General features: G+C 51.8%; 1 protein-coding gene across 1 annotated transcript; it reads left to right on the forward strand.

Annotated features, from left to right (window-relative positions):
• The first annotated feature begins 6,362 nt into the window (after window positions 1-6,362).
• Window positions 6,363-23,851, forward strand: SH2B3 (SH2B adaptor protein 3). Its single transcript, XM_006865424.1, has 7 exons — window positions 6,363-7,142; window positions 22,499-22,600; window positions 22,672-22,763; window positions 22,845-22,936; window positions 23,012-23,226; window positions 23,295-23,466; window positions 23,556-23,851. Exons 1-7 carry the CDS (start codon window positions 6,363-6,365, stop codon window positions 23,849-23,851), a joined length of 1,749 nt encoding a protein of 582 aa, XP_006865486.1.
• Window positions 23,852-25,400: the final 1,549 nt, after the last annotated feature.

A 25,400-nucleotide genomic window follows, 5' to 3' on the forward strand; every position in this document is an offset into this window, starting at 1 on the left:
GCAGCAGGCTGCTACCCAAGACGCTTGTCCCCAGGGAGCCCTGGAGGGAGGAAGTCTGTGCCCTGTTCGGCCAGGAGCTGACTCATGGGGGACCTGAGGGGTGGGGGGAGCTGGGAATGAGGCTGGGAAGGTGGACACAAAAGAGGGCTTTTGATGTGGGGCATTTTTGAGCCACCTAAGGGAGGAGGAGCATCACAGAGAGTAAAGTGCACGGGAGGGGGGGGGTCCAGACCCAGAAGGGTGTCCACACTCATGTCCTGAGACCCCAAAGCAGCTGTCCTCACACCACTGGTGGGGGGAACACGCCAGAGGCTGCCTTCTCCACAGGGTCTCCTCCTCCCCTCAGCCTGGGGAGACTGGCAGGTACGATCCAGTCTCCAGTCTCGAGTGGTCTCAGAAGCCTAGTTGGGGCAGTGGCGAGTGTCAGGGTGGGGACAGAGGAAGCTGGAGGACATTTCTTGCTCTAGCAGACTGTGCTTCCTGATAATTGTCTGGGGACACTAGGTACCCCGGAGATGGCACTGGGGTACCTAGTCCACATGCTACATCCCCACAGCCCCAGAGCCTTTTCCAGCTTGTCAACAGCTGGCCAGCACTAATGGCGTGAAAGGGCATCGGAATCCCCTGGCCCTTAAGACTTCCTCGGGCAGGGTCTCTTGACTTCTATAGCCTTTGATACTGTGCCTGGGGAGACCACCTGGCAGCCAGCTGTGAAATGGGGCTGAGAAGCTTTCTCTCTCTTAGCCTCAGTTTCCTCAGCTTGAAAATTGACTTCATCCTGGAAGACTGTAAAGGCCCCACACCAGGCTCCTAGAAGGAGAGTGTTTTCCTTTTCCTCTGAGTTGGAGAAGGAGTCCTGATGGTCCTGTGGGTTGAGAGTTGGGTTGCTAACCACAAGGTTGGTAATTCAAAAACACCAGCCACTCCAGGGAGAAAGATGAGGCTATCTGTTCCCATAAAGATTTACAGTTATGGAAACCCTTTGGAGATAGGGTGCCTATGAGTTGGCAGTGGATTGGTTTTTTTTTTACCTTGGGGTGAGAAGGGGTCTATTCTTATTTGCCATTATGAACGTTGTTAATAATTGGTTCCTGCCCTCAGTTTCTCAGCCCTTTTCTCTAAGGCTGGCATGAGCTGATAAATTTTTCTTAATTTTGTTGACCACAATTTAAAATAGCCTCTCAGTTAAAAAAATAATAAGGTTTTGTCTTTGGGTTTTTATTCTTTTGGTTTTGGGGTGATGAGAATGTTCTCAAACTTGAGAGTAGTACAGCTGTAGGACATAGGAAAGGTGTTAAATGCCACTGAATTGTACACTTTAAAAAGGTAAAACGAAAATACATTAAGTAAATAAAAGGGCTAAAATGGGCAAATTTTACGTTAGGTGAATTTGACCTCAATTTAAAAAGCAATCCTTTGAGCCTCAAAGGTGGATTCCCATAGGAGGAAGACTTTCTCTGCACCTGGGTCTGATCATTAAAAAGGAAACTTTAGCTTCCCCAAGTTACAAGTCACGGGTGAGCTCTGTCAGGGATACGAGAGCCAAAGGGACTAGCTGTTCCAGCTCCCTTAGTGGGTGGAGGTGTATGAATGGGGGAAGACCAGGCTGAGCCTCCTTGGGCAGGCTTTCTGGAAGGCACAGTTGTGACCCTGGGATGCAGGGTGACACCACCTACTCCAGGCTGGGTACTCCTTTAGGTGTGCAATTAGCCACTTCCATGTGTTTGCTGAGGGGTGTGGGGGCTGGCCACAGCGGGTACTGCCATGAATTAGTCCTTGTCTTTACCCCAGCTGCACAATCCTGGGGCATCCTGCAGACTGCCTAGCTGGGGGTGGGCTACCAGTGGTGGTTCTGACACCCCTGTTCCAATACCCTAGCAGCCACCCTAGGCTAAGGGTGAGGTGGCCTGCTGAGATTTCTTATCCCTGAGGATGCCCCAGTGAGGTTTGCCCTGAGTGGTGGAAGGCTGTTGATCCATCTGGATATCCTGGCTCTTGCGAGTGCCACTGAGGGTGGGGCAGAGGTGTCACACCCCACTCACACCCACAAAGACTCCTGGATCACAGGTACTTCCAATGGAGAACATCTCAGCCCTTGGCCCCAGGTTTAGTTCTGTCTGATCATTTGCTCTGTGCCTGCCACATAGTAAGCGCTCAGTAAACTGAGGCCCAGGGAGGGGCCTGCCTTCCTGTGGCCTGGCTGTCCGCCTGGCCAGGAAGCCTGTCTGGTACGGCCCCCTCCCCAGCCCAGGCCGCAGCTGACTGCTCCGCCTGGTCATTTCCTGCCGGGAGCTGCCTGAGAAGGCCTTTTGTTCGGCCCTATGATGCTGGCTCCCCTTGTGCTCTCATGGTGGGTAGGGCCTGGGCAGCGCAGTTCAAACGCTAATATTAAGTAGTGAAACGACTCAGTGCCAAGCGCTCTGCAAAGGTGCTCTGCCACACCTGAATGCTCCGAGGCAACTCCAAGAGAACATCAGCCTGTTTGACAGATGGGAACACTGAGGCTCAGAACTCCTTCACAGTGAGGAGGTAGCAGAGGCAGGGACTGAACCTGTGTTTGGACCATTTGACGTTTGCCTAGTGTGCTGAGGGACAAGAGTCTCAATTCAGCTGGACACAGGGTGAGCTGGGAAAAAGTCGGGGAAGAGGGTACAGTTCACACAAAGGCCCCGAGGCAGAGGCAGTAGACACAGTGGTTAGGGCCAACCTCCAGGCCTGACCCCAGCCTCCTTCCCCTCCAATCCCTCTATTGTGTGTCAAGGCATGAGGAGGCCACATGATTAACTAAGGACCTGTCCCCCACACATGGGCTAGACCCTGCCTGCTCAGCCCCAGGGGTGGTTTACTTGGCAGAGTATGGTGGTCCGAGCAGCGTTAACACCACTTCTACCCACAGGACGCCACAGTGTGCGGGCCCTGAGGGGAGTGAAGAAGTACACACGTGACACTGTGTAGAGGTGGCGGGAGCAGCCCTCACAGTTCTTGTCCCTGTTTTGTCGCTCTGTCCAACACGATGGAGAGTGTGGGGATCCCGGGATCAAATCTCTGTCTTGAGCCCTGTCTCAGGGACTTATGACATCCCGAGCCTTGTGTGACAAAAGAGGAAACTGAGGTGTGGAGTGGTCTAGGCAGGTGGCAGGGAGCCCTAGTGTGGTGCTGTGGGTTAATGCCCTGCTGGACTGAGAAGTTGGTTTGAACCACAAGGTTGGTGGTTCAAGCTCACAAGCCACTCTTCGGAAACCCTATACAGTTTCTATGAGTCGGAACCGACTTAATGACACTTAACAATGACAAGCAGGTGGGAGAGGTCGCACAACTAATATCCGTCCCTTCCCTGTAAATGAAGGGGCGGGGCGGGCAGGGCTGGGGTTGACCGTTGTTAGCTGCCCCTGACTCAGGGCAGCCCCATGTGTTACAGAGTAGACCTCTATAGGGTTTTCTGATGGCACTTTAACACTAGTCACAGATCTGTATGGAAGCAGTTAGCCAGGCCTTTCTTCCATGGAGCTGCTTGGGTAGGTTTGAATTGCCAATGTTTAGGTTACCTGTGGTGGTTCCACTTACTTGGTAACCTAAGAGAACAGAGTGAAACTGTCCTGTGGGGTTCCCAAGGTGAGAAATCCTTATGGGCATGAACCCGCAGGTCTCTTCGCCCTCAGAGCAGCTGGTTGTTTCAAATAGCCAACCTATTTAAGCATTGCATTACCAGGGCTCCTTGGTGGATTAGCAGTTCATTGCAAACCACTTGTGTACCCAGGCACCAAGGCACCTGGGTAAGACTTTGGGGGTGAGTGAGAGGGTGGGAACCGTGTGCAGGCCAGTGTGGCCCTTCAGTCTGTGCCCCTGATTGCTGCCACTTCCAGAAAGGCATGGTAACCTTGTGGGGTGTGGAAGCCACCGTGTGCTCCGCTTTGTGCCCATTCTGACGGGGAAGCCAGGTACAGAGGTACCTGGAGAGGACCAGAGCTGGCCAGCGGGAGTAAAAAAGGAAGATGTTGGGAGTGACGGAATAACCAGAGTGCTCTGTGGTGGACTTTGGTGCCATTTTGACCATATTTGACCTAAAGAAGGACCAGTTGGAGGGTTGGAAGGCAGGTGAGGGTCTGCACCAGTCCTGAGATTCAGAGCAGGAAAGACATTTGTACCTCTTGGGAGTCTTGTTACTTTATTCCTTCTTATTCATTTATCACAATGAAAAAAACCAAGTTGCCCTCAAATCCAACTCATGGCTTACCCCAAGAGAGTCCAAGGAGAACTTTGCTCCATAGAATCTTCAGTGGCTGATTTCTTGGGTGTGAATCGCCAGGACTATTTTCTGAGGCACCTCTGGATGGACTGGAATCTCCAATCTTTTTTTCGGTTTGCAATGGAGCATTTTGACTCGACTGCAATCCTAGGACTACGGAAGAACAGTTGCTGTTGTTACGTGTTGGTTGAGTTGATTCCGACCATAACGACCCTTTATAGGGTTTCTGAGGAGTAGCTGGTGAGATTGAACTGAAAACCTTGTGGTTCAAACCAACTTTGCAGTCCAGCGCATTAACCCATTGCCCCATTTGCTAGGGTCCTAGTGTGGCGCTGTGGGCTAATGCGCGAGACTGCAAAGCTGTTTGAACTACAAGGTTCAAGTTCACCAATCGCTCCTTGGAAACCCTATACAGGGTCCCTGTGAGTTGGAACCAACTCAACGGCACTTAACAACAACAACAAAGCCTTTATGGCTATCACCCTGAATGTGTCCGATCTCATATAATATTAGAAGCTAAGACAGGTCGGGCCTAGTTAGTACTTGGACGAGAGACTGCCTGGTAATACTGAGTACTGTAGGTTTTTTTTTCTTTTTTGGAGTCCCAGTATGGCACTGTAGGAGAAGCCCTGGACCACAATGTTAGTGGTTCAAACTCACCATTCACTCTTCGGAAACTCAATACAGGGTTGCTAGAAGTCAGAACCTACTGGGCAGCACTTAACAGCAACAACAAAGCCTTTTCAGAAGTCCTGGTGTGGCACTGTAGGATAGGTACTTGACTGCTAACCACAAGGCCGGAGGTTCAAACCCACCAGTCGCTCCTTGAAACCCTATACTTCTAGTCTGAACTGACTGGGTGGCACTTAACAACAGCAAAGCCTTTACATGTATGACGGGTTTCAAAATGTTTAGGTTCATGGAAACGAACGCTCGTGGAAAAATACCATAATCTTTCAATTCCATTGCCCAAGTAATTTGTGAAGCTTCCTTGTGATTACTCAATCATTATAACACTCTGTGAGATAGTACAATTATATTCCCCATTTTACAGGTGGGGAAACTAAGGCCAAAAGAAATTAAGGAACCTCCCTCAAGACTACACTCTAACAAATGATATTGCTGGGATTTGACCCCAACCCCAGAATCCCTGTTCATCACCTTATTCTCTAGAGAGGTAGTTAACAGAATTCCTTGGAGACTTTCACTTGCACCCCAATTTGGATTCCTCTCCCGAGACTGCTGTTTCTGGATGGGTTTACTCCAGCCAGACCTTTCTTGCCTGTATTTAAATCTGTTGTTGTTAATTGCCATTGAATCTGCTCTGACCCATAGTGACTCTGTATAGGATTTCTGAGGAGCAGCTGGTGAGCTTGAACCTCTAACTGTGTGGTTTAAACCAACATTGCAGTCCAGCGCATTAACCCACTTCTGTACATTTAAGGACCCCTGGGGGCTCAGTGCTTTAAACATTGGGCTGTTAACACACGGTTGGCCACTCTGAAGTTGTCTGCTCCAGTAAAGATTTAGTCTCAGAAACCCTAAGGAGATGTACTCTCTTGTCTTCTAGGGTTACTAGGAGCGATGGCAGTGGGTTTTCTGTATATTGACTTGCATATTAAAATTGGTAGTTTCGTTTTGCATGCATGTGTACGTATATAGACATAGAGTTTTAAAGGTTTGTGGTTTGCTTTTTTCCTTAACAGAGTGTCAAGGTGGGAGCATACATGTTCCATATCCTTTCTCATTTGTGCAGAATATTCCTATAGATCTTTTCCTTATTGATGAACATTTATCCCCGTGATAAAATCTGGCAGGAAACGTCTGTGAGACGTGTTCTCATTCATACCTCTGTGCAAATGAGCAAGAATAGCTAATAGTGAATTGTAATGCTTAATCATCGATCCTGCCAGTTTGTCCTTCAGTATCAGCAACCTTGCAGGGGGGAAGTGTTTCACGGCATCTTCGCCAGCACTACATAGTATCTGTGTTTTCATGTTGTTGTTTTTTTTTATGATGTCGGCTGTTGTTTGAAGTAATTCTGTGCTTCCTATGTGCTCATTCCTGCTCTCCTCCTTTTGTATTTCAGCCTGGCCACTCCCCCTCGTTCTCCACCATGAACGGGCCCACCCTGCAACCTTCCTCGCCCTCCTCCTCTTCCTCATCCTCCGCGTCCTCTGCCCCCTTGTCATCGGCCACGGCCACGGCCGCAGCGCCCCCACCACCCCGTGGTTGGAGCGAGTTCTGTGAACTGCATGCAGTAGCTACGGCCCGTGAGCTGGCCCGCCAGTACTGGCTCTTCGCTCGGGATCACCCTCACCACGCGCCGTTGCGGGCCGAGCTGGTCTCTCTGCAGTTCACCGACCTCTTCCAGCGCTACTTTTGCCGCGAGGTGCGCGAAGGTCGCGTACCTGTACCCCCAGCACGGGACTACCGTGAAACCGGCCGCGGGCCCCCGGTCAAGGCCGAGACGGGCCCTAGCGAGCCAGCTGCGTGTCCCGCCGTGCCAGGCCTGCCCAAGGCGCGCAGTTCCGAGGAACTGGCCCCTCCGCGGCCGCCAGGGTCCTGTGCGCTCCAGCACCTGCGCCGAAGTCTGTGCCACTTCTTCCGCCGCCGCTCGGCCGGAGAGCTGCCTGGAGTCCCCGGAGCCTGTGCCACTGGCGAGGCGGGCGAGGCCCCAGCCCGACCCATCCTCTCCAGGAAGCTCCTGCCTTGGAGCTTGGCCAGGGAGCCTCCAGCCGAGGCTGTCAGGGACGCAGTGCTGCGCTATAGCTTGGCTGATGAGGTCTCCATGGATAGTGGGGTGCGTTGGCAGCGTGGACGGCTGGCCCTACGCCGCGCCTGCGGCCCGGACGGCACCCCTGAGTCTGTGCTGGAGCTCTTCGACCCGCCCAAGGTGAGTGCTTAGGCCGCGCACTGCGCTCCTGCCCACCGCATGCCTGCCACGTGGGGATGGTTCAGACTCATCAGCTGCTTGTTAAAGATTTACTGAGGAGTAGTCTTATTCTGTCCTGTGAGTCAGAATCCATTCAGTGGCAATGGGTCATGGTTGATGGGTGGTGCAATGGTTAAAGCATTTGGCTGCTAACAGAAACGTTGGCAGCTGTAATCCTCCAGCAGCGCTCTGTATGGCAAAGATAAGATATTTTGCTTCTGTAAAGATTTATAGTCTTGGAACCCGACTGAACAGTTCTGCTTCCCTATTACAGGGTCACGCCGAGTCGGGATCGACTCCACAGTGGAGAGTTTGAGTGGGTATGGTACATTTAGGAGTCCCTCAGTGGTGTCAATGGTTAAGCACGACTACTAGTCAGAAGTTGGTGGTTCAAACCCACCCAGAGGTGCTTAGGAAGAGCGGCCTAGTAGTCTCATTCTAAAAGGTCCCAGCTTTGAAAATCCTGATGAGCAGTTCTTCTGTGCACACATGGGTGGCCTGAGTCAAAGTTGACTCCACAGCAACCAGCAGCAGCAGCAGCAGCAGCACAGTATGCTGGGCACAACTAAGGACCCAGCGTTGGTTCAGTACTGTGAGCTGAACCCAGTGTCTGGGGATTTCACTAGCTTCAGCTTCTCCATGTCCTTTTTCTGTCCTGGGATCCCTTCCAGGAGGCTTTACATGTAGTGGTCAAATCTGGGGTAGTCAGTTGGTCTGACTGTCCTTGGTTTGGACAGCCTGGGCAATTTTGGGGGCGGATGTTGGTCAAGGATTTTGTAGAATATCCAAAGACTCTTTTTAATTAGTACATAGGTGTTACGTGAGCTAGGGACAGGGGAGTGCAGAGTTGAGGGGTTCGAAACTGCTGTGGAAATTGTCACACCACCCACGTGTTGTAACAGTTTCATTTGTTTACATTTTAAAAATATCATTTTCTTGTGCAATCGATTTAGTTCCAACCTTGCACTTGAGGTTTTGTACATACCTGCTGCTCTCTCCATCTTTGACTCAGCCACATCAAGGTGTTGGGGCTGTATGTCTTTTATTTAATGACTGGTTTGCCTTTGTGGTCCTACTGTGTGCTGGAGGCAGGGCCTGTGCTTGAGTATGAACAAAGCAGACTGGATCCCAGCCCTGAGGGGCGCACAGTCAGGGAGAGGAGACTGGTAGTCATTCATTCCTTGCTTTGATGTGTCATTTATCATACCTTTACTGTGTGTTAGGCACATTCTGGTATCTGGGGAGAGCTAGTGGGTCAGTGGGGACAATTGAATGAACGTAGGATTATAAATTGTTTTGTGTGATCTCCAGAAAAATCGGGGTCCTCTGAGAGATTGCCTGAGGGCCGTTTGTTGGTGGTGTGTGGCTGGTGGGATTAGAGAACACTCTGTGTGAGTAACCTTCTAAAGTCTTTGTGGTGTAATAAGGAGCCCTGGTGGCACTGCGAGTTATGCATTGGGCTGCTAACCACAGAGTCAACAGTTCAAACCCACTCCCCTCTCCAAGAGAGAAAGATGAGGTTCTGTTTTCCCATAAAGATTTAAAGTCTCAGCAATCCCAAGGGGCAGTTCTACTCTGCCCCATCGGGTCGCTGTGAGGCAGGATTGATAGCAGTAGGTTTTTTTTAAATGGGTGTGGTGTAATAGGTATACCCTAGGTTAAGCAGGAGCCCTGGTGTGGTGCTGTGGGCGAATGCGTCAGACCACAAAGTTGTTTGAACTGCAAGGTCGGTGGTTCAAGCTCACCAGCTGCTCCTTGGAAACCCTATACAGGGTCGCTTTGGGTCAGAATAGTCTCGGCGGCACTTAACATCAATAGCAACAAAGGTTAAAGCACAGGAACACAAGGTCGATTTGCACCAGAAGGTCAGCAATTGCAACCCACCAGCTGCTGCTTGGAAACCCTATACAGGGTCGCTATGAGTTGGAACCAATTCCATAACACCTAATAACAATAAAAAAATGTGTTAGTGCTCCTGCGAGCACAGCTCTCAGTATGTTTCCAAGTTCCTATCCTGAGGGACTTGGCATTGAAACCTCCAAGCCAGTGCCCCACACCTCTACCCTCTGGTAATTTAGATTTCCCTGTTGTGAATTTTGGGTTGTTGTTGTTGTTAAGTGCCGTGGAAGTGCCCTTTGTTCCTGGCTTCCTTTATTTCAGTGTGTTTATAATTCCTCGTGTACTCTGTGCCTTTGGATTGCTGGAAACAGCTCCATCCAACGAGGGCAGTAGTGGCGCAGAGGTGGCTTAGCAGGACAGTTCTCACCTTCCATGCGAGAAACTCAGGTTTCATTCACAACTGGTGGAGGCTTCTGTGACAAAAGTTTCATCTGAGCTTCCATACTAAGTTGGGTTAGGAAGAAAGGCTTAGGTCTGAAAACCAGCCCATGAACCCCTGTGGGTTACAACAGTCTGCTCCACAAGCAGTAATGGGAGATGATGCAGGACCAGGCAATGTTTCATTCCACTGTTTGTGGGGTCGCCTTGAGTAGGGGGCCAATTTGACATACCCTAACAATAATTCCAGGTGTTGGGAAATTTGTGTCTAAGTCTTTGTGTGGACCTATGCTTTCAGTTCTCTTGGGTAGATTGAAAGCTGTTTTTCAAATGCACCATTTTGCATTCCCAACAGCAGTAGGAGAGGGCTCCAGCCCTTCCAGTCCTCAGCAGCCAGCACTGCAGACCTAGATAGAGCCTTTCATTCCAGCCTCTCTGGTAGGTGTGGCCTCCATGTGCATTTCCCCACTGACTCCCGAGCTTTCTGCAGCTTTTCGTCTGTTTGCTGACCACTGGCATGTTCTCTGCTGTGATGAGTGACTGTTATTTTTATTGAGTTGTCTGCTTTGTTTTTTTTTTTTTTTCAGTTGATTTGTAGGAACTTTAATATTTTTATGTATTCAGGATATACTTCCTTCCCATTGTTAAATATCTTCTGCTCTGTGGGTTGCCTTTTACTTCTTTAATGGGATATTTGGTTTTGATGAAGGCCAGGTTTTCCATTTCTTTTATGTCAGTGTTTTTTATATCCTGTTTAAGAACACTTTGCCTCCCCGGCGTCCTGAAGGTATTTTCCTTCCACTTTTTAGACTGTGATGCATCTCGAATTATCTTTTGTGTGTGGTATGAGGAAGATGGGGTCTCAGTTCTTCTGTTGCATCTGAGTATTCCATTGTTCTGGCACCATTTGCTTTGTGGATGTGACCAGCTTGTCCCTAGTGGATTGCAGTGCCACCATCATCCTAGCTCCAGCATCCATCTTTGTGTGCATGAGACAGTGTTTTGGGTTACATTCTGTTCCCTAGACCTGTGTGTCCACCCTTACACCACTACCACAGTTTGAATTGTTGATTTCGTATGTTGAGGTGACTCTTGGGCTGAGATCTTCACCCTAAGTAAGAGTCCCAGGCAGAGGGAACAGTATGAGCAAAAAGGCCCTGAGGTAGGTGAAAGAACAAAAAAGACCACCATGCTGGAACACCGAGAGGGAAGAGGAGGAGTGAGGAGTGTATTTGGTTGAGGGCACTGCAAGGAGTTGGCATTGTCTTCCAGAGACAAAGGGAAGCTGTTAGAAAAATTCAAGTACAGATAAAAACAACTCTGTTTTCCCATCACTCAGAAGACATCTCGAGTTGGTCTAAGCACGTGGTCTTATCTGTGACATTCGGTTCCCTGGGAGACTCTGCTTTGAAAGACAACTAGTACTTCAAATGGACCATCTTGGAAAACCACCGGTTAGGGGTCAGATGGGTCTGGGTGTGCTTCTCTCCTAGTGCTGGGGCCTTAAGGAAGCCAATTCAGTTTCTTCCCTCTGTAAAATGGGGCTTCTCTGAGTACCTAACACTCTTGAGTTGTGTGAGCATTAGCTGGTAGAGCGCACGTGTCCAGCTTTGTTGTTGTGGAGTCCTTGGGCTGAGAATGGTTGTTCCTGGTTGTAGGACTTCCAGTCATGTTCTCTGGGAGCCAGATGGTAGGGTGGCTCAGTCCTTGGCCCAGGTTGGCTGGGGCTCTATCCTTAACTTGCTGATGGACATAGGGCCTGGGGCATCATTTGTAAGTTGACCAGGCCTTATGGGGCCTCTTCCAGTCCCTCGGTGGTGAGGTGCCTGGTTCTGGGGTAATGGGTTGGCCCAGCAGGGTCTCAGGGTTGTTTGATTTTTCCTGCAGGAATGTTGTTGCCCTCAGTGATTCGGAGCATCCAACTGTGAACCACAAAGCTGAGTGGGCTTTGCCAGGTGTGCGGTTTTGACCTTCGACCTCTGACCCCCATGTTGTCTGTGAGAAAGGCTTTAAACAAAGGAAGGCAGCCGAGCTGTAACTCAAAGGGCCAGCTGCCTGGGGCACAATCCCAGTGCCAGAGCACAGAAGGGATGAGGGCAGACAGGGCAGTCAATCTGAGGCCAGGTGGCTGGTAGCCTCAGAGAAAGATTTACCCAGGATGGGCCCCAGCCACACCTCCTACCAACTGTGTCCAGCTGGGGGATTTGGTCCCCTTGGAACCTCAGTTTCCTTCTTGATGACAAATGATGGGAGGGAGCTCCAGTCTGGCCCACTTGTGTCTGTTTGCCAGGAGTTGGGTGGAGAAGTCTGAGCTTTCTCTGGTTTGGAGAGTGACTTCTCCACTGTGTGCTGGGCAGGAGGAGAAGAGCAGTGAGACCTCCACCTGGGGTGGTTAAGGATGGCTTGTGGAAGAGCTGTGTTGAAGGAGTTCTCTGCTGAGGGAATGACTGGTGCAGAGGCCCTGTAGTAGATAGGTTTGGGAGTGAACGAGGAGGAATGAGGTCTGAGAGGTGGTGAGGACTTAGGCTTTACTCAGAGGGGCTGAGACACTTGGCTTGGGCTGCCCAACTCTTCATGTCCATTTGTGCTGCAGCTCCCACACCTGAGTGTCTCTGAACCCTCAGCCCGGATGGATGGCAGTGGACGGAGCAGTTGTGTTTGTCCTGTGAGGTAGATGTAAGTGGCCCATTTGACAGATGCAGAAACCAAGGTTAGAGGAAATACAGCTGAGGAGACTGAATAGCTGACTTTAGGGTCCTCACTCTCAGGCCACTGACACATTTCTAACCGTTCTCCTTTCCCAAAGTGTCAGCTCCAGACCAGTCTGTTCCACCCGGCAGCTAAAGGAAAACATCACGAAAAAAAGTGGAACTCGTTGCCAATACTGAATTGGAGAGATTGCCCATAAAAATCCAGATTTCTCTGGTTTCTCTTATCAACTTGGTAAATCTGGCCCTGCCAGGCTTGGGAGGAGAGGACGCAGAGGAGGAGGGTGGGCTTCAAGGAGACTGGAAGGAAGCAGGACACTTGGCTGGCCAGGGAGAAGTGGCCGGTCTTGTAGGCAGGGCCTTTGGAGTTGAGGATCCAGTTTAAACAGATCCTGTGTTGTCCTTTTGGCCAACCCTTCACTCTTCTGGGCCTCAGTTTCCCCATATGTTCCCGTCTTGGCTGTCTGATGCGCTCAGAGCCTTGCTTTTCATCTGTGCAGTGAGTGGGGTGGTGGTGGAGCTGACACTGTGCAAATGTTTTTCCGGCCAGCATTTCACAGATTGGGAGATGATTTGCCCAAGGTCACACAGCTTTCAAGTGGTCATGATGGGACTGGGACCTGGAGGTCCTCAAAGATGGTAGCCACTCTTGGTGATGCTGGTGTTGAATCAGTGGCTCTGATTGGTTTGGGCTTCTTGAGGCCACTTGTTTTGCATCATCATTTTAGAGACAGGGACACTGAGGCTTGGGAGTACAGGACCCCAGTACCTGTCTGTCCTCTGCCACCAGCCCTGGAGAGGAAGAAGGTGGGATGCCTGGGTGGGCTGGGGGAGTGGGTCCCAATGGGCAGCCCTGCTCCTGCTTCTTCCAAGTGGGTGTCCTTGGGCACCTGTTTCCTTGTAAAGTGGGGTCCCAGCCTTTGGGACTTTGGCCAGGTAGGGAGGGTGCTGCCCGGGTGAATGAGTAGTAGGGGCCTTCCCTGCTCATGTCCTATGGGTGAGGCACAAATCAGCCTGTTTATTGCCCACTGCCCTTTAGGGCTGATGCCACCAATGCAGCCACTTTTCAGATGAGGAGATAGGGGGCCCAGAGAAGTGAATGGGACGTGGAGCCCCAGAATCCTGAGCCCAGAGCTGGGGTGGCAGCCGCGGGGAGCCACCTCATGTGGGAAAGAGGAAGCAGAAAGAAAGGGACATCCGCTCGCCGGGGGCCTGGCGGTTTCCTCCCGGAGGCAGGAGGCGGGGGAGGAGGGCTGGGCAGGAAGCAGCCAGGCGGGGTGGGGGCCAACACTGCAGGCTGGCGGACCTGGGTTCGAGTCCTTTCTTGGTCCTTATGAGTAAGCTGCATAGCCTTGGGAGAGGTGGCTGACCCTCTGAGTGAGAGCAGCCAGCAGAGTTGTAGCTGAGAAGGGCCAATCTGTGGTGAACTGTTTCAAAGTCGAAGGCCCTGCACGCAAACACCCCATAGTACCTTTACACACTTGGTGAGGAGACTGAGGTAGAGGTGGAGAGACTTGACCAAGGCCACCCTGAGAGGACTAGAACCCGTGTGGGCGCCTAGGGGTCACCAGAGACGGACACATCTCCACAGAGAAAACTTCCACCGAGCGGGCCTTCGTGGCCCAGTCTTGATGCCCAGTGGGGAGACAGGGTTTGCGTCTCCAGTGACTCGAGTCCATGTTCTCTGGCAGACCCAGGGGTAGAGCCTAGGCTGAGGGTGGAGTCACCCTCTTGCTCCTCACGGGGCTGCTGTTGTATGACCTGGGTAATCCCCACCTGCCTAGACTGTGAAAGGGGAACCCAGGGCTTGATCTGGGCCTGGGCAGGTGGAGGAAGGTAATGTGAGGAGCATGGTTCCCTTGTGGACCTGGACGAACACAGAGCCAACCCCTCCGTGCCATATTGCGGTTCCGTGTCAGCTCGCGTTTGAAAAAGTGCTGTTTGCTTAGAAACTCAACCACATTGCAACCACAGCTATGTATCTCTGTGCTTCCTTCAGCTCAAATTCTGTGAATCCAGAAAAGCCCCCTCCAATCCATGGGGAGCTAGTGAGATGAATACCTGTAACTTGCTTCTGGCCATCTGGGCTGCTCTCTTCCCACCCTAAAGCCTTGGTGCTCTGCTGGCTTCTTTTATTTAGGTGTGTGTTCTGTTTTTCTCCTTTTCTGGTTGAGGGTAGTGTTAGCATAAGACCACTGTCACTGTTGTGGATCTGGGGCTGGGGTCAGCCACTGGAGAAGGATAGACAAGTTTGGTTCCATCTGTCTTGACTTGTGTCTTTGCTCTTTGACTCTGGGCTGAGTCCACTTTTTCTTTCTGGACAACCTTGCCTTGCAGGGTGATTCTGGCCATACACAGACCCTGGGAGGACTTGTCAGAATGTTGGCCTGTGTGTTCTATCCCAAGGGGCTCCAGGAGGGAATGACTCCCTGTTATATGGGAAGCCCTGGAGGCAGGCCTCCTCCTCAGGATGGGCACTGGCCTGGCTGCCCTGGCACAGCCCAGCCTGGGCACAGCTGGCGGCCTGAGAGCCGAGGATGGAAATCCCCCACCCAGTTCTTTGTGAATGGAAAAAGGAAACCAAAGTATACAAAAAGAAAAAGAGGTCTCCTCATTCTGAACTGGTAACCCTTGTTGATAGCGGGGGAGGGGTTTCCTCCCCAAAAGCAGGGGCCACCTCAGCTTCCTTTGTGAGGCCCCACACCCCTTTTTCTTCTCTCCCCTCTGAGGTGGCGAGGCAGCCACTGTTTTCCTCGAGCCACTGATCCCACCAACTAGGTGATAGCATTCATAGAGCAGTGTAAGCAGCAACAGCCACGTGGCCTCAGGACCCTCCTTCCCTGTGTCCACTGCCCAGATCCCTCCTGTGATGCTGACTTGAACCTTGGCCTCTCTCCAGGACACCCTGTGGGACTGGAGCTCTGCCTCCTCCCATCTGAAAGCTTTGTGTAATCTAGGAAACCAGCTCCGCGGGGTTGGGGCACCAGTTTGAGTTCCTAATGCTTTCTAATAAAAGCCCATGGCTCCCAGGATGAGCCTCGAAACCTTAGGTTAAGTAAAGAATCCAATCACAAAATGACAAATATTTTTCTATCTCGCTTGAAGTAACAAAAATAGGCAACTTTATAGAGACCAGAGTTTATTAGCACTACCTGTTGTGGTGCTGTAGGATAAGCACTGGACAGCTAACTGAAAGGTCGATGGTTCAAACCCACCGGCCCACTCCTCAACAGCACTTAACAAAATCTGGGGAAGGAGTGGGTGGTTGTTGTTGTGTGTTTATGATGATGGGAAGTTTGGCAGTGATTAGGGTTGGTGAACACATGATGAGTGAAATCAGTATCACTGTAACTTTACACTTGAAAAATGTTCAATTGGCAAATGTGTAATATATATATTACCATTAAAAAATAAAAACATCAAGCCAGGAATGATAGAAACGTTAAAAACCACCCGCCGTCCCACTATTCAGAGAACTGGCATTTCCATTTGGCAGCTGCAATGATCATCGTTCCTCGTGTTTCTTTATCTTTTCCCCAAACTGAGATTCCAATGGGCTCTGAAGCCACCACTGTGTACTGAGCACTGGAGTAGACAGTCTAGAAATAGCCAGGAACTTTTTGGGCAAAAGTCCCAGACAGTTTGGTTGCCTGAATAGTCTTGGGCATTTTTCAGCACCTCAAATATTTTTCAAAAATGTCTTTTTACTGTAAGCTGGCTGCACAGGATTCTGTTACACAGATATGCTGTGATCTCATTTCTTTAGTTTCCTGTGTGATCTCGACTCCTATTCCAGCCATTTCTCTTGTGCTCAGATGAACAAAACACTGTCAGAACGTCTTGCACATAAATCTTGATGCCCATGTCTTCCTTAGGTTGAATTCCTAAAAAGGGAAATGCTGGGTAGAAGCATTTATATGTGCTTCTAAGGCACCCTCGCTTCCTCGAACAGCTTATTAAGATATTATGGGAGCTCTGGTAGCGTAGTGGTTACGAATTGGGCTGTGAACCTTAAGGTCAGCGGTTCGAAACTACCAGCTGCTCCACGGGAGAAAGATGAGGCTTTCTACTCCCGTAAGGATTTACACCCTCGGAAACCCTGTACAGGGTCGCTATGGGTCAGAATCGACTCGACGGCACTTAACAACAACAGCAGAGTCGTTATGGGTCAGAACCAACTCGATGGCACTTAAACAATGTACTATAAAGGGAACGCAATGGCTCTGTAGGGCAAGTGCGGGACTTGGAATCTCAAGGTAGGTGGTTCAAGCCTACCAGCCGCTTTGTGGAAAAAAGACGAGGCTTTCTGCTCTGGCAAAGTTTTAAAGCCTTGGAAATCCTGTACGGGGTCACTATAAGCTGGAGTCAACTCCAAAGCACTTAACATAAAGTGTACAGATCAGTGTTTGTGTGTGTGTGTGCTTACAAAGCTGGGCAATGAGTTGTTGGTGTTAAATGCTGTTGAATCAGTTTTGATCCATAGTGACACTCACTGTATAGGGTTTCCTAGGAGCAGCTGGTGAGTTTCCAACCTTGCATTTCAAACTGACCTTGAGGGTGAGTGCTTACCCTATAGCACCACACCAGGACTCTGACCCATAACAACCCTGTATAGGGTTTTTGAGGAGCAGCTGGTGAACTTGAACCACCACCAACCTTGCAGTTCATACTGACTTTGCAATCTGGTGCATTAACCCACAGTGCCACACCAGGACTCCAGTTAAGTACCATCAAGTTGGTTCTGACTTACTAGCAACCCTATATATAGGGTTTCTGAGGCTGTAAATTTTTTGTAAGAGCAGCTGGTGGGTATAAACCACTGACCCTATGGTACACGGTCCAGTGCCTATCCTACAGAGCCACGGTGCTTCTGGGCAGTGAGCATTTGTGGCCTAATTTTAGAAAATGTTTATCATCTCGGAAAGAAATCTTGTATAGATTTAGTAGTTCATCCCTCAAGCCTTGGCAAACTTTTACTTACTTTCTTGGTCTGCGACTGTGTCTGTTCTGTACATTTCATTAAGGATGGAATTAAATAATTTGTGGCCTTTAGTGTATGGGGCATTTCCAAGGTCCCTCTAGGTTGTAAGCATCCTTTAAGACTTCATTCCTTTCTAGGGCTGAGTAGCATTTCACTATGTGGATGAAGTCCACACTCTGTTGATTCATCAGGCCGTGGATACTTATTTTGTCCCCATGTTTTGGCTCTTACGGAAAATGCTGTTGTGAACAGTTGTGTACAAGGTTTGTGCAGACATGTGGTTTCACTTTTCTAGGGTACATATCTAGGAGTAGGATTGCTGAGTCATATGGTAACTCTTGTTTAACCATTTGAGGAATTGCCAGTCTTATTTTCACAGCAGCTGCACCATTTTACATTCCCACCAGCGATGTTCGAGGGCTCCTATTTGTTCCCCAACAACTTATTTCCCGAAAAAAAATTATAGCTTAGTGGGTGTGACGGGGTATCTCATTTTGGTCTTGATATGCAATTCTGTTGGCTAAGGATGTTAAACATCTTTTCTGTGGGTTATTAGCCATTTGGTTTTGATGCTTTTCATATTGCCTTCGAGAAGGTTCTTCCCCCTTCCTGTCCACTAGTGTAGACTGTCTCTTTACATGGCCTCACCACTGTTGAGTTGTTGGAAAACCCTTTCCAACCTTTCAGGGAAAAGTGTCTCGTTATGTTGCCCATTTCTCCTGTTAGAATTGAGATCTAATTCACAATGTAAAAGTGATGGTTTTATTGGGTCCATTGTTGTTGTTGTTAAGTGCCATCGAGTCGGGTCCGACCCACAGCGACCCTGTACAGGGTTTCCGAGGGTGTAAATCTTTACGGGAGTAGAAAGCCTCATCTTTCTCCCGCGGAGCGGCTGGTAGTTTCGAACTGCTGACCTTAAGGTTCGCAGCCCGATTCGTAACCACTACGCTACCAGAGAGGAACATCACTCCCGATTCTCCCTTCCTCTAACCCCCTGAGACCACTAGTCTGTAGAGATTTTGGCCGTTTTCTTTTGCACATATACTGGATCATTTGCATTGCATCCACTTCTCCTCCTACACATTCTGCCTTTTTCTTACTGGTTTTCAAGATCTCTGTCGCAAGTTACAAATATTTTCATCTGCCATCAGACATTTCAATTTTATACCTGGGTTTTTAAGTTCTGGGCAAAGACACAACCATGTCTTCCTCGATGGCTTCATCCTTTGCTTTTTATGCGTAGAAAGGCCTTACCACTACCACCACCACCACCCTACTCCCCGGGATCAGATTAGTCATGACTTAGGTTTGATTCCAGGTGGGCCTTAGTTTCACTTTTCACTCTTAATTAATCCTGTTCGGCTTTTCTTCTTTGCAGCATGTGATTTCCTGTGTTTTGATGGCAGAAGATGTTTTGTAAAAGCGCCTCCCATTAAGTGCTCGCCACACACACTCTGGACGTGGGCTCAGGAGACTGGCCCTGCTGTCACCTCACTTTTGCTAAATCAGTATTCTTTGAAGACCAGAGGTGGCCAACCTCTGGGCTTTGGGAGACCCTGATGGGGCCCAAGTCCCCATCTCCAGCCCATGGCTAGTATAGAAGTGGTTTATTTCTTAACCACAGTGTTTTCCATTCTTGTCCAGGCTTAGAACAGTTGCTGGGGTCTTTCTGCAGTTAGTTGTCTCTGGTCCCAGCTGACAGGTGCTAGACAAGTATTCTTGTATGGCTACCAATGACACTCACCTTACTTATCCATGGACTCAGGTGGGGTCTCATCCAGTTCCTCTTGGTGACACCTTGTTTTTCAATGTTTTAAAAAATCCACAGGGCATAGCTTCCCTTGTGGCTCCAGCCCGACGTCAACGACAGCACTGTGGGTGGGAGGCAGGTGTGAGGGACAGGCGGGGACTCTGGGACCAGGATGTGGTTGCTCAAGGTATGGGCTGGTGGCAGCTGGTTTACAGAGCTCGGGGAAGGGGAGCACTGGGGGAGGCCGCCAGTGATGGGGTTGTAGCAGGGTACTTGGGAACTTTCTGGGTTTAAGTGGAGCCTGTCCAGATGTTTTTGCTTCTGGTTGCCTAGCTGGCTGGCTGAGCGACGCTGTCGGGACAGCACATTCTCTGTCTCACGACCGTTTACCTTCAGGTCTGGGCTGGTGTCCGTCCCCACCATGGTCCCAGGGGAGGTGGTGATGCCAGGTGAGGAAGGTGGGTGTGTCTCCCCGCTTGGGGGCCCAGATTCTGGAGGAGTTTCCCTGGTTCACTCGCTTACTCTGGCTGGATCAGTTTTCTGCAGCTGGGAGGTGACAAGTGGGGGTGTGTCCATGTCCCTCTCCGACATGTGAGAGGAGCTTTGTGTCCTGGTCGCTGGGACTGTAGGGGGAGTGTGGTCTGTCTCTATGAGAGGGTCTTTGTGTTATTTTCAGGGTTCTCTGACATGGGGGGTCTTGAGCAGGGGGCATACTCTGCCACTGCTTCAGAAAAACCACAGCCCACTGTCCTGTGCCCTCCCTGGCCCCAGCGTTGTTTCTGCTAATGACATCCCATAAAAGGTCTCCTGACGATCCAGGTGCATGGTTGTGCAGCGCCTCAGCTCATGGTGCCCTGTGGTTTCTGGCCCTGAGAGATGCTTCCTTCGCTTTCCCACCTCTGGGGCCAACAGCCCGACTGAGGGGGAGAGACCCTGTGGGCTCACCCCACTTCATAGAGGAAACTGGTCACATGAACACGCGGTAACCTGGGGACTGTGTGTGTAGCTCCTAGAACTGCCTCAGCTGGGGGACAGGGAGGGGAGGGGACTCTGCACCACCACCGATTAGTCTTTAAAGGTGCTTCCTCTAGGATATATGGTTTGGTCACCTGCTGAGGCCTGGCAGTAGGAGAGAGCTACAGGCTGGAGTGAGATCGAGTTAGGGGACCTGGGGCCTAGCAAAGGATAATGTCTTGGGTTCTGGTGTGGGCCCCCAGCTGCATGCGGTTCTTAGCCTCAGGTCATCAACATGGTTGTTGTGGCAGTTGAGGTGTCTGACCACCCCAGACCTTCAACCTGTCCCCACTGATGCAGCTGTTGGAGTGAAGGTTATTAGCACCTAAGCCCTGGGGTCAGGTAGGGTCACAGGAGGTGACCATGGGCCTTTGTTGAGGCCAGGGCAGGATTCTGGAATGAGCACTGGTTTTGGTCTGACTCTTCCCTCCACATTGTGGGGGTCCCTGGAGTGCTGACCTTTCTGCTTCAAGTCTCCTGGCTCCCCCTCACCAATGCTTGGTGTTGTGGGTTGAGCAGGGTTCCTGCTGGCTCATAGGCCAGGGTTTTCAGTCTATCCAGGCCATGTTAGGATGCAAACCCAGCCATCCCCAGGAGCTGGTTTCCCACACTTGAAGCATCTGTGGAGTGTCCTGTGAGGCTTCCACCTTGCTGGCAGGGGTGTTTAGCCCAGCAGCCTTCCCCGCCCCCTCCCAAATCTCACACGGGTGGCCTTCTCCTCTCACTTTACAGAATTAAACTTCCCTCAAGTTTGCTAGATCTGGTCTGGTGAGACAGTTGCCACTATATCCAAACCAAAAACTCAAATTGACCCTCTGCAGGGTTTCTGAAACTGTCAGTCTTTATGAGCTTATAGTCTCAGCTCTCCCTTGGAGTGGCTGGTGGATTTGAACCACCAACTTTGCAGTTAGCAGCCCAATGCCTAATTCACAGAGCAACCAGGGTGGGCCTGTACTTTGAAGCTGGCTTTTTGATAGCACCCAGTCACTAATTCCATTAAGCATCTTCCTTCCTTAATGCCACCTTATCCTGACAGGGATCTGGGGATGTTGTCCCCGTGTTATCAGAATGGAAACCGGGGCTCAAGATAGCTCCATACCAAGATGCTTGAGGGGGGTTTGAGTCCACAACCCCAGCTAGTGCTCGGGGCAGATTGGTGAGAAAGGTCTGCCAATGTCCCCGTGTGCCAGGTTGCTGCTTAGGTGCGGACTGGCCTCAGAAAAGCCCGTGTGCTGACCAGAACTCCCTTGGTCTCCTGGCTGTCACTGCATAGCACTTAGCTCTGGCTCTGCGATGAGGCCGGCACCCCACTTATCTCTCTCACATTGGGTGTCTGTCCCTCGCTGGATCAGTGGCTTCAAGAAGGAAGGGTGGTGGTGTGTACACAGTGAACAGGGTGCAGCCCAGGGCCTAGGATGGAACACTCCGGAAGCAGGTATGGGGCACAGGTTGGTGAGGACAGAACTAGTGTCTGTGTGGTCCCATCCTGGTACTGCATGTTAAAAGCCTATGAGATACATCAGCCTCAGGTCCCACCTCAAAGTCTAGCACTGGGACAGCAGCTCATCTGCAGCCCCCAGTGCATGAAGGACTGAGCCCCATGCCCAAGGTTGCAAGGTCAAGATTATCCCAACAGCCTATAAAGGAAGCGGCCACAGCCCCTCTCCCATGTTTTGATGCTTGGAGGAACAGGGGTGGGGTCGTTTACATCAGCTAACCCCCGTGTGATGCTCAAATCAGACACAGTAAAAGGGAGTGAGGAGCCCACCTGCAGCCCCACACGGCTGTGACATCCCCCTCTAGACAGCCCTCCCCAGAGCTGTGTGGGAGGGAGTGGAAGAACCCCTGAGCACTGGGAACTCCCTCCGTCCTCGGGGAGGCTCAGTCAGAGTGAAATTCCCTCTGATGGTGACTCTCAGTGTGCCGGCAGCACTGGCTGCCCCAGAGGAGGAGAACTGAAAGGGAGGTGGGGCTGTTCCTCCCCCTGGTTCCTGCTGAGGCAGAGGCCCATTGGAAAAACAGGGAGGAGGAAGTAGCCCTTTGCACCTCGTGCCCTTATGGCAGGCAGATAATAAATAAGAGGCACTGAGAGGTAAACCTTGCTGCGTAGAGAAAGTCTATATCTATCTGGCCTCCCAGAGGAGCCTGGTTGAGGTGTTGGCAGACAGACACATCAGAACTCACTGGAAGGCTGGGGTTTCTCCAGTAGCCCCCAGCTGCCTCCTAGTCGACTGCTCCTTACCTCATCTTGGAAGCGGCCGTGGATCATCTCATGAGCAGAAGGAACAATCTTAGCACCAGAGTTGGAGATTGGGTGGGATCTCCCTTCTGTGAGAATCCTGTAGGTGGTGAGGGGTTTACAGGTTCTGGGACTTGGCCAACACTCACTGCTTTGTCCCTATGGGTCTATTGTGAGAAGGCTGCAAAGATGAGGTTGGTGTGCTGCTGCTGAGGGTCCAGGTTTTCTAAGGTGTGGATACAGCTGACTTCTTAGGGCCCTCACCAGCACAGGTTGCTAGAGCTCCGGAGGTGGGGTGGGGCTCCCTCCAGGCAGCTACCCCAGCCTGAATGCACCCTTGCCACCTAGAGCTCGAAGCCCAAACTGCAGGCGGCCTGCTCCAGCATCCAGGAGATCCGGCGCTGCACCCGCCTGGAGATGCCCGACAACCTCTACACCTTTGTGCTCAAGGTGAGTGGGTGACGGGCGGCCCACTGGGCTGGGCGGCCCACAGAGCCTCAAGGCTGCCCCTGCCCTGCCAGGTGAAGGACCGCACAGATGTCATATTTGAGGTGGGAGACGAGCAGCAGCTGGACACCTGGATGGCCGAGCTCCGGGAGTGCACTGGCCGAGGGTGAGGCCTGAACCCTGCGTCCCCGCACAGCCTGGCTGCACCCCGACCTGCCTGGCCCTCACCCCGCTTCTTCTCCTGCAGGCTAGACAGTGATGCTGAGTCGCCTGCGTCCTCAGCCCTAGAGCCAGGCCCAGGCCGCTCCCCTGGGGGAAGCACGGACTCCCTTCACCAAGGTGAGGGCTGGGCCTTCCTGGAGGGGAGCTCTGTGGGGATGCCTGCCTCACCACCTTGTCTTTCTTCTCTACCAGCTGCTTCTCCTGGGGGGTCTCTAGACCCTGCCTGCCAGAAAACAGACCACTTCCTGTCCTGTTACCCTTGGTTCCACGGCCCCATCTCGCGCGTGAAGGCTGCCCAGCTGGTTCAACTGCAGGGCCCTGCAGCTCACGGTGTGTTCCTGGTGCGGCAGAGCGAGACGCGGCGCGGCGAGTACGTGCTCACCTTCAACTTCCAGGGCATTGCCAAGGTACGGCAGGGCGGGGCTGCCCCGGGCCCATGGGCCCAGGCGGGTGCTGAGTCTGCATCTCCCTGCAGCACCTGCGCCTGTCACTGAGCCAGCGGGGCCAGTGCCGCGTGCAGCACCTGCGCTTCCCCTCCGTGCTGCACATGCTGCAGCACTTCCAGCGCTCGCCCATCCCACTGGAGTGTGGTGCCGCCTGTGACGTCCGTCTGTCCAGCTACGTGGTCGTCGTCTCCCAGTCTCCAGGTGGGACCCACCCCCCCCGCCCGTCTGTGGTGGGGCACGCGGACCTCCTGCTGGGCGGTGCACTGACCTCTCCCGCCCTTTGTCCTCAGGTCCCTGCAATGCTGTCCTGTTCCCCTTCTCCCTGCCTCGATGGGACTCGGAGCCTGGCCTTCTCCACCTCGGCTTGCCTGCCTGTCCCCGGGGGCTGGGCCCCGAAGCGCCCTCTGGCCGCTCCTCGCCCCCAGAGCAGATCTTCCACCGGGTGCCTTCGCCCGAGGAGCTGGCCGATAGCCTGCGGCTCCTGGAGACTGGGCCCGAGGCACGGTCCCGGGACTCGGACTATGAACTGGATGCGTCCTCACGGAGACACTTGCGGGCCATCGACAATCAGTATACACCCCTCTGATAGGTGGTCCAGGAGCCCCACAGATGTGGACTTGAATGTAACCAAGACTTGGGGCGCTGCTGGGGTCGCCCTGCTGTCAGACCTGGTGACAGCCTGGGGTCTGCGTGGAGACGTCGTGCTTTCTCTCACTGACACAGCCCTAGCTCCTGACAGGAAGCCCAAAACACTAACAAACAGCCCTGGATCCTCGCCTTCTTCGCTGTAGCCCACACCACAGGTGACCACACCGGGCCCTGCTTCTCCTCAGCTTTAGGACAATGTTTGATCATCAGAGGGACAAGCTCAAAAATGATTTTAAACATTTTACCTCAGATTAATTTTTTAAAAAAGGATTCAGGTTTCAAAACGAAACTTCCTTATCTTACGGCACTATTACTTGCTTATCTTAGGCCCCCCCCCCCCCCCAGCAGTTGAGACAACTATGCAAACCCTTCCTGACTAGGTTCACCGTCCAGGCTGAGACGTTGCTCCCTCGTCGCCCACACCCTCAGGCCGCTGTTGTAGGGGAGTGAAGCAGGCGGGTCACCCTTTCAGGGAAAATCAGGCAGGGTGGCAAGGGATGCTCTACCTGGTGCCTTATGAATAAAAAACTGGATTCTGGTTTACAGCAGCCTTGTGGTGAGAGTACTATTAATTGGAGGGAGGATCCCTTTCTATAGAGTCAAGCCTTCACCAATGGCTTCATGCTGGCCCTAGCATCTTCATGGCTTATTCAGTCACCCAATGGAAATGGAAGCTAGTCACCTGTGTCCTAGCTCACAAACACCTTCTGTCAGGTGCGCAGAGTGGACAGAGGCTGTTTGTGCACTGGAGTGAAGACTCCGCTACCCCATTCACAAGTGTTGTAAGTCATGGGGTTTGTGTGGAGGTGACCATGGAGCCAGCACTGTCCCTCAGCCCACCTCTCGCAGCAGCTTCTGGACAGGGCAGCGAGGTGCTCAGTCTGCCACCACCAGTACCAACAGCCTGAGCTGGGGTAGGGCTTGGGCGGCTCTCCAGCCATTCTCATCTACAAGTCAGATTGCTGCATCTAGAACCTTTTGGAATTTTTGGGGGGTGGGGTAGGCAAGAAGCCACCTCTGTGCCCCGAGTGCTGTGGCAGCAGAGCCCACCGGATCAAGACGTGTGGCCTATCTCTAAAATGCCGCCCTCTGTCCTTCGTTTTCTATACATCAAACAGATTTCCAAAATGCAGTGCTATATAACATAAGCAGGACTCTGGATTTCTCTTTTCCAAGAGAAAGTTCCACACAGAAAGTCCTCTGCACAGGCTGAGTAGACACTAACCCAAGGACGCTCCCTCCCTCCCTCAGCCCCAAGTCTGACCACAGGGGAGAGAGTCCCATCCACCCAAGGCTCCCACTTCTTAGTGTCGGGCACATCGGGCCTAGCTGAGCAGTGGCTCTGGCCCCACTGACTGTGCAAACAAAGTACTACTTGCTCAGAACCTGTGACATAGACGTGGACCATTCCAGGGTGAAGTGTTCAAGAAAAAATACTGCCTCCCTGCTCAGATTCATCCTGATACCAAGCCCCTCATGGCCTTGGG

Source organism: Chrysochloris asiatica, unplaced genomic scaffold (assembly GCF_000296735.1).
Source record: "Chrysochloris asiatica unplaced genomic scaffold, ChrAsi1.0 scaffold00078, whole genome shotgun sequence".
NCBI lineage: Eukaryota > Metazoa > Chordata > Mammalia > Afrosoricida > Chrysochloridae > Chrysochloris > Chrysochloris asiatica.

Coding starts and splice junctions, on each gene's coding strand:
- SH2B3 (XM_006865424.1), top strand. CDS start 6,363: ATGAACGGGCCCACCCTGCAACCTTCCTCGCCCTCCTCCTCTTCCTCA. Junction 23,227..23,294: donor ACTTCCAGGGCATTGCCAAG/GTACGGCAGGGC, acceptor ATCTCCCTGCAG/CACCTGCGCCTGTCACTGAG. Junction 23,467..23,555: donor CGTCGTCTCCCAGTCTCCAG/GTGGGACCCACC, acceptor CTTTGTCCTCAG/GTCCCTGCAATGCTGTCCTG.